Source organism: Leptonotus elevatus, chromosome 1 (assembly GCF_054856555.1).
Source record: "Leptonotus elevatus isolate MCC_2025b chromosome 1, RoL_Lele_1.0, whole genome shotgun sequence".
Taxonomy (NCBI): domain Eukaryota; kingdom Metazoa; phylum Chordata; class Actinopteri; order Syngnathiformes; family Syngnathidae; genus Leptonotus; species Leptonotus elevatus.
Genome location: NC_141239.1, coordinates 51296979 through 51310273, shown reverse-complemented (window position 1 = coordinate 51310273; position 13295 = coordinate 51296979). Strand labels below are relative to the sequence as shown.

At 37.4% G+C, this 13295-nt stretch overlaps 1 protein-coding gene across 4 annotated transcripts in view; it reads right to left on the bottom strand.

Moving 5' to 3' along the window:
- Positions 1-13295, bottom strand: part of plppr2a (phospholipid phosphatase related 2a) — a 48460-nt gene that overhangs the window by 12243 nt on the left and 22922 nt on the right. For 2 of the 4 annotated variants that reach the window (XM_086068415.1, XM_086068425.1), the window contains exon 3: positions 6932-7120. In XM_086068415.1, coding sequence (XP_085924541.1) covers positions 6932-7120 — 189 coding nt within the window. Of the gene's footprint in view, positions 1-6931; positions 7318-13295 lie in introns of those variants that run through there. The other 2 variants (XM_086068398.1, XM_086068406.1) reach the window with 1 other exon arrangement.

Here is a 13295-nt window from a genome sequence, read left to right as displayed (position 1 = left end):
GGCTATTAGTCAGACGAGTGTGCAATCAGACATGACCTCTTTATGATTATGTGGCTATAAGAAGAAGTGATTGATCCCTGAGTGATTTACTGAGATAGATGGAAAGAACAAAGAAAACAAGAATAATACACTGAAAAATAGAGAAATACCAGATCTATAAAATTAAAAAAAAAAGAAACTTAGTAGATGCAACACAATTAATTTACATTTCTTGAGTCAACATGTTTTAATCAGCTAAAGTTAAAGTGGAAGTCAACCTTAAAAAATTCTTGACAATAATATGTAACTTATATGTGACATCACTAGTCTAAACATTCAATTCTGATTAATATTACATTTGTGGAATATGAGCTATGAAGCAAAATCCAGCCGTTTTGATCCATGTTAGGGGCGGCCATTTTGCCACTTGCTGTCGACTGAAGATGACATCAATGTTGCACAGCGCTCAAGCAACAACCAATCACAGCTCACCTGTTATCTGAAGCTGTGAGGTAACAGTAGAAGAAGAGTGTCTTTCGAGTGAAGGCAAAACAAGCTCGAGGGAAACAAATTAAGGTCATATTTAGTTTCTCGACTTGTGTAAAATGAACACATAATAGAGATCGTTTTCTGTTTTTCAATTTCAAATTTTAAACGAGAAACGGGAGACGGCTCGTTCTTCTTTGGCAGCTGCTGCTTTCGCGGAGTAGAAGAACATTTAAATGTCCATCTATCCATTTTCTATCAAATTCAGGGTTACTTTAAGGCCTTCAGCCTATCCCAGCTGATTTAGAGCGGAAGGCAGACGACGTCCTGGACTAATCGCCACTCAATCTGAGGGCTATTGTGTAGAGCCCATTGAGTGGGAAGTGATCCCAGGAAGGATACGTGAAAAACTGTATTATTTGAAACATCAACCTACCAACGGCAACATAATTCAAAGAGTTTTGACTATTTTTCTCAATCATTGGCTGATTTATTTATAGTTTTTTTCTGTGTACCTGACTACATACTCTGTATATGCACTTGATTACTTTCACCTCTACACTGTACTCGCTAATTAATGATTGGAAAACAAATGAAAAGAATTCATGGTGGATTTCTGCTCTTCTTATTTTGCAGTCAACACATTGACATCCATGCAAGCCAAAAAAGAAGGTACATTTGACCCTCCCCCCCACACACACACACTTCTGAAATAAGCTGTTGATCAGCATCAGATAGGCATGAACATGCTTCATCTCTGTCCAATCACACTGTTCACCGCCTAATCCATTGAGTTGATGCAAGAGCTGACTTGGTCCACCAGGAAATTGGCACACAGGGTGAGATTGGCAAGGTCAAATTAACAAAATATGAAATGATGACTGATGGAGAAATTAGTTTTGAAATTCATATGAAATGTTTGAATTTGGAATTTATCCAGTCCATTTTATTGCTGTGAACATGCAGAGCAGCATGCCAATAGGCAGAGTGACAAATAATCAGTCTTTGTGGATATGTACTAAGGAGATACAGCATCAGCAATTCAATTTAAAAGCAGGGTTTTTTTGGGGGGGAAACGTTCTTTTTTCTAACCTTATTTTGTACCTTCTAGTTACATTCAACATTATATGTTCACTTTTAAATGATCTTTTCTAAGCTATTCACCTTGCGTTCACAGACTGAGCAACATAGCTGGTGCAGAGCAGAGAAAACCTCAACCCAACCCAGTAACAACTATTGGTGCTACCCTCTCCCACCACGGAGCCCCTGCCATCTGTCTCTTTGACCTGGGATGATGGTACACATATGAGGGAGGTCTGTATTTTACTGGGGTAACATATGGACATTTGAAGATCCATCAGACCATCTATTCATCCGTTTTCTATATGGCTAAGAATTGCAATGATGGATGGTAATGTTCATTTGTACCAGCCTGTGTCCATCACAGAGATTTAGTGTAGTGATTTACCTTGCTGCCGTAAAACACAATGAACTCTCTGCCAGCTCATGTGAGGAAAGACCAGTACTGTAGGTGTAAGTGATGTGCAATGACCTAGATCAAGGGGAAGGGAAGCACCAACAGCTGGGGCAGCCTTGAAGGATCGCTAAATGGGGTTTGTAAACGAGCTGATTCTTGTATTCATTTGCGAGTAATGATGCTACAGTTTTGTTGTATTGATCTTTAAGCTGTTATCATTATTTATAGTAGATTGTAACATTATTTTATGCAAAATAGTGAAACCAGCCGCGCTCGACAAACAGTATTAAACATCTAGTTTTTTTTTAGCCATTCCTCATCACATCTCACAAGATTAGTCACCCTGGTTTGGTCACCAGCCAATTGCAAGGCACATAGAGACAAACAACTATTATCATTCACACTCACATTTATACTTATATATATATATATATATATATATATATATATATATATATATATATATATATATATATAATTTTGAGTCTTTGATTAAAAGTGTCACATTAGGTGCGAAAATTAGGACGCAAACGCAGACAAGACGGGAAACTTTAAGTAATAACAGAGATCAGGGCTAATAATACACTTAATTAATATTCATGAGTCTAGCAAAGGGGTCAAATTTGGCGGGCCAGTCATGCTAAACGGATGTAAACAGTCTACTAGCAAGATGTCTACTGCGCTAAATCTACTAATTCTGTCCAAGGATAATGTGCACTGGTATAGACGTCAAAGAACATACAAATGTTCAATTAAGGAGATGGCTTGACTGTTCAATGGCTGAAAAAGACGAGGAAAAGAGCCAACGTGATCCAGAGGTACTTTTTTTTTCTCCCCCCTCAAAACATCGTCATTTGCAACTGACACTGACATTCTCCAATTTCAACAAGCTATCTTTCCTTTAGCACCATATGTCCTGTCTGTCATATAGTGATGGGCATGACAGTTATTTTAAATGAACTGAATCTTTAGAAGCAGTTCATTAAAAAGAGCCATTCAAAAGATTTGTTCATCAAATCGTTCGTCTACGCAAAGGAACTGAGAAAAGAACAAATCACTTCAGGAAGTGATCCGTTCACTCACGTTCAATGAAAAGATTTGTTCTTTTTGAACGAAACGTACGTGAACGACACAACACTACTGTCATATCTGGTTGTCTTACGTCTTTGACAGTTGTTGGGGGTACATTTGTATTGCTTTTTGTGTGTGTAGCGATCTCAATTCTTTCAATTATTATATCCTTGCCGCTTATAAACCCGTTTTCTTAATTAAGAAAAGGCTCTACAGATACATTTTCATACATGTCACAACAGCAGAAAGGCAATTTTTTTATTATATATATATATATATATATATATATATATATATATATATATATATATATATATATATATATATATATATTATGGGTGTGAATTGCCTAGTACCTGGCAATTCAATTCGTATCACGATTCATAGGTCACGATTCGATTCAATACCGATTAATCCTGATACCAATCTATAAATTGATTATTGCGATTTTTTTAAAATCAAATTTAGAAAATACTAATCAGTAAACTTGTACATGTACACTGTAAGATTTGTATGAAAATGTATTTATTTATCTGAAAATTCGGGCTTAGAACCGAGCCACTGCATTTAACAAACAGTCTGTTTCATGTTTGAACAGCACTGAAATAAAATATTAAGGCTTAATGTTCCATTAATATAACATTCTTCCATCCTTAATGTGTGAATCCTAACCCTAAGTAAGAAGTTTTGTTGAGTATTCCCATAAAAAATGTATGTTTAAAAATCGATTCTGCCGCATATCGAATCGATTCGAGAATTGCGCACTGTAATATCGCCATATATTGCCGAATCCCTAATATATATATATATATATATATATATATATATATATATATATATATATATATATATATATATATATATATATATATATATATATACATACATATGAAAAAAGCCGGCGGTAAGCAAGACAGGTCCGAACAACAGTGGAAAACCCATTTTAGCATTTTTCCTCGTCATTTATTATTATCGTCCGGCTGTCGGGGTAGGGCCAAACTCCAAACAAATAAAAAGAAAGAAAATCGCTTACCTTTTCGGGACGGCAATGGCCGGTGGTAAGGGTAACACAGCACGTTTTTGGGGATGATGTGGGAAAGCACGGGCAGAACATGCAATAATGCTGCCGGATATGAAATTGCATCAAATAATTCCTCAAATAGGCAAATTAAACTAAGCAAGGGAAGAACAAGCAAACAACCTAACAACTCTGAAGAAATGCTACAATATACTCTCTTTCTAAACTACCTTCCCTGGTCAGCCTTTGCTAATTATCTTATATGGTTACTAAAAGAATACTGCTTGTATACACATAACATTTTAGCTCTTGTTATATTAAAATTGTTTTTGTCCACTGGGAGAATAAACAATAATATTTAATTAAAATTACATTACATTACGGTGTTAAATACTAATACAGTGCAATCAATTTGGAAACTAACCCCATTAAAAATAAAAGACATACTTGTAATATTATTGTTTTTGCTCTCGGATTAACATTTCTTCTGGTTCATGTAAACCCGCACGGTCCAGTGTCACTGGAGACACAAAAGTGTTACCTTGCACAGTAAAGTTTGAAAATATATATAAAAATAAAAAATTAAAAATAAAAATAAAGGAGTTATGATGATAACATTACCGAATGAACAATACTGAGCTCTTAAAAAAAAAATAATAATAATATATATTTTTTGTTTTTGTCCACTGGGAGAATAAACAATAATATTTAATTAAAATTACATTCTATTACGGTGTTAAATACTAATACAGTGCAATTAATTTGGAAACTAACCCCATTAAAAATAAAAGACATACTTGTAATATTATTGTTTTTGCTCTCGGATTAGCATTTCTTCTGGTTCATGTAAGACCGCATGGTCCAGTGTCACTGGAGATACAAAAGTGTTACCTTGCACAGTAAAGTTTGAAAATATATTATGCTCTGAAAATAAAAAAAACTGTATTTCATGTGGTGGGCCTTTTTGGTTCTGTTTGTTGCACATTTGAAGATCCATTATTATCTTGCTTGGAACTAAACAATTACTATCCTTGAAACACAGAGCACATGCACTCTCTCCCTCTATAAACTGCTTTCCTTTGTGTATATTGTCTCTTTTCATTGCCCACCAAGTAATTTTTTTCTTGCTGCAACCCACCATCACTATGTACTGACTTTCGTTTGTTTTTATGTTGTGGAGTGTTCCTGAGTAAATCTTTTTTCTATAACGTCAAGCCTGCTATTCCCCATTAGTCCCTCCAGGATTTCGCAGCCAATTTTTCTAAAAGTTAGGCTAAAAGTTGTAATTTTTTGTGTGTTTTTTTGTTCCTCAAACAAGTTTTCTGCAAATTTTAAGAATTTCGCGGGCATTATTTTATGATCGTTGTGGGCTAAAATGCCTGATTTTGTGGGCAATTTTGTTGCTATATAAGTTGCAATTATTTGTTGTTGCTTAAAACACTTTTAAAATTTCATGAGGATTTTTACAAGAGGTGTTTGGAAAAGCAATAGATAGTTTTAAATCTGTATAATCTTCATTTAAAATAGTTCATTTTAAAGTTTAAACAATTTTTTTCAAGCTTACAAACTGAAAAAGTCATCATTGGACAACAAGTTTACATAACTTGAAAAGTGCAAATATTCTTACAGGTGCATATGCACAATATAAATCAAACTATATAAAATAAATTTCCACAGCTATGAAATGTGCAGTGCTTAATGCTATCATTGCCGAAATCATTGGCATAACTACTGCTACATTTCCTCCTCAAAATCATCAGCTTTTGCTTGATCTCTGAAAAAAATACTTTTTTCAATTAAGAGAGTATGGTTATATATCTTTTGTTTATAATTCTACAAATTTAAAGACATGTTTGATGATTGATTTACATCAGAAACCTGCCAAACTCTAGGCTTAACAAGCATCATTCACATACAAATTTCATAAAGCTACGCACCGTTTCTCACCTTTATTCGTTTGTTGTTCCCGACAGACCTCACCATCGGCTCAGTGAGTGTGATTTGCCGAGACTGCATAATTCTTTCAACACTTTTCATGTGTCTAGCACTCGTTAATTGCTTGTTGAAGGACGACTTTCTTTTCTATTCTATAATTACATTGCATTTGGAACAAAATAGTTCACCACCACTTTTTTTGCAGAAGAACATTTGCCATGATTTCATCAACCATTTTCCATTCCGTTAGTCCGCACGAGGGTCGCGGGCATGCTGGAGCCTCTGCTGTCAATATCAACACATTCACTAGCATAGATATATCTATGTTCACTAGCATTAAAAAAAAAAAAGTGTGTAATGTGTAACTTCTTCGTGAATTCAGCTTCGACGTGAGGGATTTCTTCATCATAACATTTTTTTTTTTTTTAGTTAATACTGTTACTATTTCAAGTAGACCGCCCGCGGAAATAAACCAAAACTGAAGTGAAATGGGCATTTTTAAAATGTATTTGTTGAGGTTAAGTCCTTGTGTTAAGTGCTTGGACAAAGCGGGTAAGTGCGATTTTGCGATTGTTTCTTGATTTTGCATTAATAGTTGCGATCGCAACATCGCAAAATCCTGGAGGGTCTGCATTGTAGATACATGTGCACCTACACACGCACACACACGCACACACGCACACACACTTGTCAGGGATGAGGGGGAGGGTTTCACCTCCATGCAGATCGGCAATCTGCTCACTCTCTATGTATAGTGCAGCAAATACCAGTAATAATTCATCAATATAATGCAGCCAAAACTCACAATCGAAACAAATGTCTCCCTATACGGTACTTGGCAGTGACTTTGACAGCCTCACTGTCCATCAGAGTTATTTTCTTCACTCTCATATTTTATTAATAGATGCACACCAACTTGCTGATTTTGCTTTTCTCACACACTCATAAATAAGTAAAACTCTTACCGTGAGGGTGGGAATGGCGGTGACAAGCGAGTAGATGAGGACAGGCGGAATCTTGCTGGTGTTGTCTGGTCCAGGGTAGGGCTTGGAGAAGGTTTTGTCATAGCAGAAGAACCCTTGGATGTGCACGGGGAAGGTGTCTGTGAACTCAAAGTAGTATGCCAGGAGAACCGTCCCAGCCATGATCACCAGCTGGAAATAGAGCATTATCACTCCGTTAGCAAACGATAGGACAAGAGGAGAGCGAGAGGAGGGGGAGGCGGAGGAGGGGGAGGAGAGGAAGCTGGAAGAGTCCAGTCCCAGCTCCCCTTTGAGGAGACGCATAGGAAAATATCAGACACAGAGTGAGATGTTAAAGTGTTTGGATCCAGAGAACTGAGACGAAAGAGAGCGAGAGAGCAATAAAAATAAAACCAAAGCAGGTTCCTAAGTAAGGAATTGAAAAGTGAGAGAGCCGATATAGAGACAGAAAGCTGCTACATTTGAGTGTGTGTGTGTGTGTGTGTGCGTGCGTGTGTGCTACATTGACAGTGAAATGTGTAGAACTGAAGTTATCTTCCGTTTATGGTCAGTTTCAGTTCTCTTAAGTTCCTTAGCAGAAAAAAAAATGGTCAAAGGGTTTTCATGAGCGCAAGCAGCCTGGAAAACATGTGGCCAGTCACTTTTTGTTGATGGCGAGGTGTGATGGGGAGGACATCACGTGTGGATGAACAGTTACTGCTCATGGTCAGAAGGGGCGAATCAGGCTCACAATAAATCCACTTATTGTGTCTACTGGCCTATACAGATATACAGAATCAGGTTTTAAGAATCCTGGATTGGCTGGCAACCAGTTCAGGGTGTACCCCGCCTACTGCCCAAAGCCAGCTGGGATAGGCTCCAGCGCCCCCCGCGACCCTTGTGAGGACTAAGCGGTTGAGAAAATGGATGGATGGATGGTTTTAAGAGTAAGCAGCTAATTTTGATGGTTACAAGATCATCAGCACAGGCTACAGTACGATGATTACTGTAAAACCTGCAGTCTTGCTAGTAGTCTAGTAGGACAAGTGTCAATAGCCGAATCAAAAAATCACACGTTGATTTGAAGCCACGCCTCCATTTGGAGATCAGAAAGCCCAAATCACTCAGGGAAGATGCATCCTGACATGCAAAACCTACAACAATCTGGTCCTAACAGCCAAATCAATACACGTCATAAAGGACTTTTTAGCAGTGCCTTTTGAATCCATGCCTTCATTTGGAGGCAGAAATCCCAATTTGCTATGGAAGGAGTCACAGCTTTTGTCAGGTGCCAGAGAGTCCTAAGCTATACTGAATCGTAACAACCTGTATATCTAATAAACTAAAATGCAATAGTTTGGTCTCTTAAGTATCTACTGCTGAGCCCATATTATGTTCAAAAGGAATTTGTACTCGAACCCATGCCTTCATTGGGCGACCAAAAGTCTCAACACACAGTGGAAGGAAGTGCACTTTGTGTAGCACCTTAGACCATTTGGTCATGCTGACACCTAAGAACTTGTGTATGTAAACCCAACAGCTGGTCTCAAAGTTTCAACAGGCTGATCAGGGCTACTGTAATCCTCTTGATTTTGGTGATTTTTGACATGACATGGTATGCGATGCCATGTGGGTGATGGTAGCTCATTGTAAGACATTTTAGGCACTTAATCTTCTTCTCCAGATTCTCATTTGTGGTCATATTTTTACACCGCTGCCCCTCCTAACACAATCATCTCCTGATATTGGATCAAAGATATTGCAATTAATGATCCTTTGGTCTGTCTTTTCTGTACAAGTGGGTCTAGGTTGTTGTTGTTTTCCTTGCTTTACTAGGTGTGCTTAGTAGAAAAACTGTTCTGCTATGTTACTGGCACGCAGATTTTTGAAAGTTAGAATATGGCTGAGACTTTTATTATGGCCCAACACTGCAAAATTCTGCAGAAAGATAGTGATGCTTTTTTTGTGTCACATGCATAATGCCTTTGTGCAATTTTACACTACTATATATCAGAAGAAAATAATTACAAATAACTTAAGGCAGGGGTGTCAAAATTATGGTTTCCTTCAGAGGGGCAGTTGAGACTGTGAAAACCATATAAATGCACACGGAACAAATTATGTAATTACATATTTTTAGTTAAAAGCTAATTTGAATCCAGAATTCATGGGAAATAGTGGCAAGTAAATATTGTAGTAGTATACTGTAAAACTATTTACTATACCAGTTTTTGTAGCCTGGCAAGCCCCACCCACTTTCTTGAAAGACAGAAAGTGGGTCTGGAAAGGCTGCCATTGACGGCGATTCATATCATATTTGTTTACGTGCTGTGGTGTATTCTTTGTTTGTTTGTTTTCAAAGTTTGATATTAATGAGATTGGGGGTGGGACTTAATTTAAGGCTAGGTTTAGTTGAGTATTGTCTGGAGAAATTGATCAATTGTTGATTTTAATTGCTGCCTGAAATATATGATGGTAGATAATATACAGTAAATAAAATGCCTTTAACATGGCTTCTGGTTTAATCCCTTTTGTCTCTCCATGGAGGTCAAGTCATGTCCTTGCAGAATGCTGTTAAAGTTGTGTAATCTAAAAGAGCAGTTTTGTGTTTCATGGATGGAGGATTCAGAGCAGAGAGACACGACCACACAGGGCTTTTACCGTTATACACATGCTTTCCATTAAGAGGGCAACTATCCATACACGCTACACTGCACCTGGGCAGCATGTCAAGGGTAGCAAAGTAAAGGGCACTGGCGTGCACAGGTAGACCCCTAGTGGTGCTCACACCCTTGCCCTTCTGCCTTCTCTCAAAAAAAGTGCCCTTTGGAAAGTTCTTCTTTTTTTTTTTTTAATAAACACTTTACTGAGGACAGGTCAATGTTGACACAATCTTTTAAAAAAGCTGCATGATTCATCGCATGTGAAAACCCCCCACCCGACCTACCTCTCTCGCTCGCTTCCTTTGTCACGTGAACGCTAATTACCCATATATATATTTAAATATATATATATATATATATATATATATATATATATATATATATGAACATAATTCGTTCCTGCAAAGTGTTTAAAGTCTGAATTGTTCAACCTCCGAATTATTTTTCCCCATAGGAAATAATGTAAATGCAATTAATCCGTTCCCAAGATCCAAAAACAGAAAATTCCTATTTTAATTTCTATTTATGTTTTTTTTTTTTTTTTTTTTACATTTATACCCTTTACAGTATTTAAACAGTAAAAAAATACCTTAACGTTTTTGTTTTGGTGTGATGACATCAGTGGATGATAAATGCTATGTTAATAATAGCTTTAGTTCAGTGCTGAGTTTGTGTATTTTACATTGGGCATATTGTTAGGCTACTCTTGCGCGCGTTGTTTAACGTCAGGTACGTTGTTGAACAGCTAAGGGGGGTCCTCGTGTCAGTATTTACAAAAGTAGTCACGGTAGTTACAACAACGCGATAATCTCCTTCCTAATTCCACTGTGGTTCGTAGCACTGTATGATTTTCTTTGCTGCCACTGGCACTGTTGTCTTTCTTTAGGCCCATGGCAAAGAAAATTGTTGTGGAAAAATCTAAATGCACTCGCGAGTATGGAGCATCTCTGGGAGTGTTCACGATCTGACTGGAAATGAGCAGTGCATCGTCTCAACTATCGCAACGTGAGCATTCTGCATTGCTCGGCTTTGCTCGGCTTCACTCGGCTACCCGTTTTCAAGGTATGTTCAGCTTAGCTTGCTTTGCTTGGGTGTTCAAACTCCGAAAATGAGTTTAAACTCCGAGGCATTTTTTACTCAGATTTTTTGGTTGATTGTTTTTTGTCAAGCGAGTGCCCATAGAGATTCGTCAATTGCATTTCCACCGACGGAGACACCATTTCATCACCAAGCCACCAAAATACATTTGTGAGTTGGTGTAGCAATGTGGCACATGACATGGCCATTAAACACAGTTACCCCCCACTTCGACATTGACAGCTTAACCTGACATTATTATATAATTATTATCAAATCTAGTGTCGATAACACTGTTAGCAAATGCTCCTTTTGGCTTTAACGTGTTATTATTGCTTCTGTCACCGGTTCAAAGCGGTTCTTTTGCTGTAGCACTTTAACCAGCCTAGCCAATGATGTCATTGATGGAGAAACTTCATGTGGGTGTGGCCATTATGTTAATTTGATATGGAATAGTGGGATGGAAATACAGAAGGCGTAGGTGCACATGTGGACTAAAAATGTGCCAGATTCAAATATGTTTTTTGTGCACCAAACATTTTATAGTACAGAATATGAGCTCAGATTTTCATGGAATAATTGATCAAATTACATTGTGGATGGACAAGTGCAACTGTTTCATACTTGAAATGTTGCTATTTAGAATACATCAGATAGTCAATATCAGGAATTCCCTTGTGCATATTCTGTGCACCGCCCACACTATCAAGCTGTACCGAGACACTGAACAAAAAGCTTTATTGATTGCCCCAATGAATTTGAGTTTTCTGGAAATTGTCCTGACCTGAATAATTGCAGCAAGAAAGCGAACAAACTAACAAATAAACACAAAATCTGAACTGAAGAGAAAGTGTGTGGGAATACTGTTCCAGCTTTCTGTTACTCTATATTCCACAGAAAGTTATGATCTGGGACCTTGTGTTGTTTTGTAGTCAGCCATTGTCTTTGTATTCTACACTCTGACAAAAACAAAAAAACACTCACTCACCAGAATATTGCCAGTACATACACCAAAACTACCCACGCATCATGCTCCCACTGTAATATTCCAAAACAATTGCTATTCTTTTGTGTGTCTTCCTACTATTTATTAAAACTACAGTTATGTCGCAACACATATTCTAAAAGGAAGATTCCTTCCTATCATCGAGATGTAGGTTACATTGCGTGAACAAGATACTGACAGGCGGTCAGTGCTAATTAGAGATTCTCAGCAGGAGTTGGACAAGCTCATTGGCCTGCACTGAAGGCTGATTTGTCACTTTGATTATATGAAAGGCTCCCTGCTGAGTGCTGACAGACATTGAACAGGCTGGGGAAATAGAATGATAACACTATACCTGAAGTCACGCAGGTAGTTTTAGAACCATATTTGTGTGAATTCCCCATCCTACAAATGCTTATGAGTTACATCCGTATAAGATGCTTCTGTGCTTCTAAGTAGAGCTGGGGAACAAACTCTAGAGGCAGAACTCAACAAATGCTGCATTGAAATCCTCAGTGGCAGCTTTATGTTGAAATTATCATTATTGCCCTTGCATTTATATTTATAACTTACAAAGACATTATTATTATTATTTGTAGTAGTAGTAGTAGTAGTAGTAGTATGCAAAAAAAAACTTTACTTGGAAAAAATACATGGAGCAGTGGAAACACAGGTTGGACATAATGACCTGCATTCTTTCAGATATATTTCTTGGAGGGAGAGTGTGTTCATGTGTGTTCATGGGCAAGTGAGGAGGATGGAAAGAATGGAGCATTTGTGTTGTAAAGGTGAGTCATGGAGGGAACTCTAATGGGAATGGCAGAAAGGAGATAATCGCTTTTATCGTCGTACAGCTCAACTTTCTTTCCCCATTTGAAAATCCCATCTCCTATTTTTCTCATGCCATCTTCTACCAGACATCATGTACAAGAGCTTACATTTATCTTTTAATGGATAATTCAGAACAGTATCACATTTCTCCTGCTGGGAAACTGTGTTTTTTAGGCCAGGATAATTAAAGCATCGCAATAGACTCATCTATTAGTGAGAAAATATGTTTGATTGATGTTTGGTCATTAAACTTAATTGCATTGGACTGAATTGCAACCTCTAACTACAAATGCCCCTGAGGTTGTACAATTTGTAATTTGACCCAGATTTTCTGGAAAATTGTTGTCAAAGTCTCCCAAATGCTCATCAACATACATATGATGAGAGATGAGATGTTATTTCACAAGACATCAATTAAACCATATCAAAGGATGAACTGTTTTGTTTGTTCTTTGGCTCAGTTTTGATATTGAGAGAAGAATGTGAGAACAGGTGATGAAGACTATAATCTAAAGTTGTGCAAAATTAGCTTACTCATATTCAATGCTAGAGGTCAGAATCATTATATGAGCCATCACTGGTCACCAAAGTTTAAATGTGTGCATTCAAGTGGTTTTGATATTTGGTGCTCAAAATAGCACCAAACAGCTGCAGCCCACTCTGAATGCTACAGCTCAGGTTTAGACCAGAAAAAAAGAGATCAGAACATGTTACGCCAGTCCTAATGGCTTTGCTCCGGGTCCTAGTCAGCTGTACAATAGATTGTAAAATTGTGCTATTGATTTATTTCCTTTGATTTGAAATGTCTTTG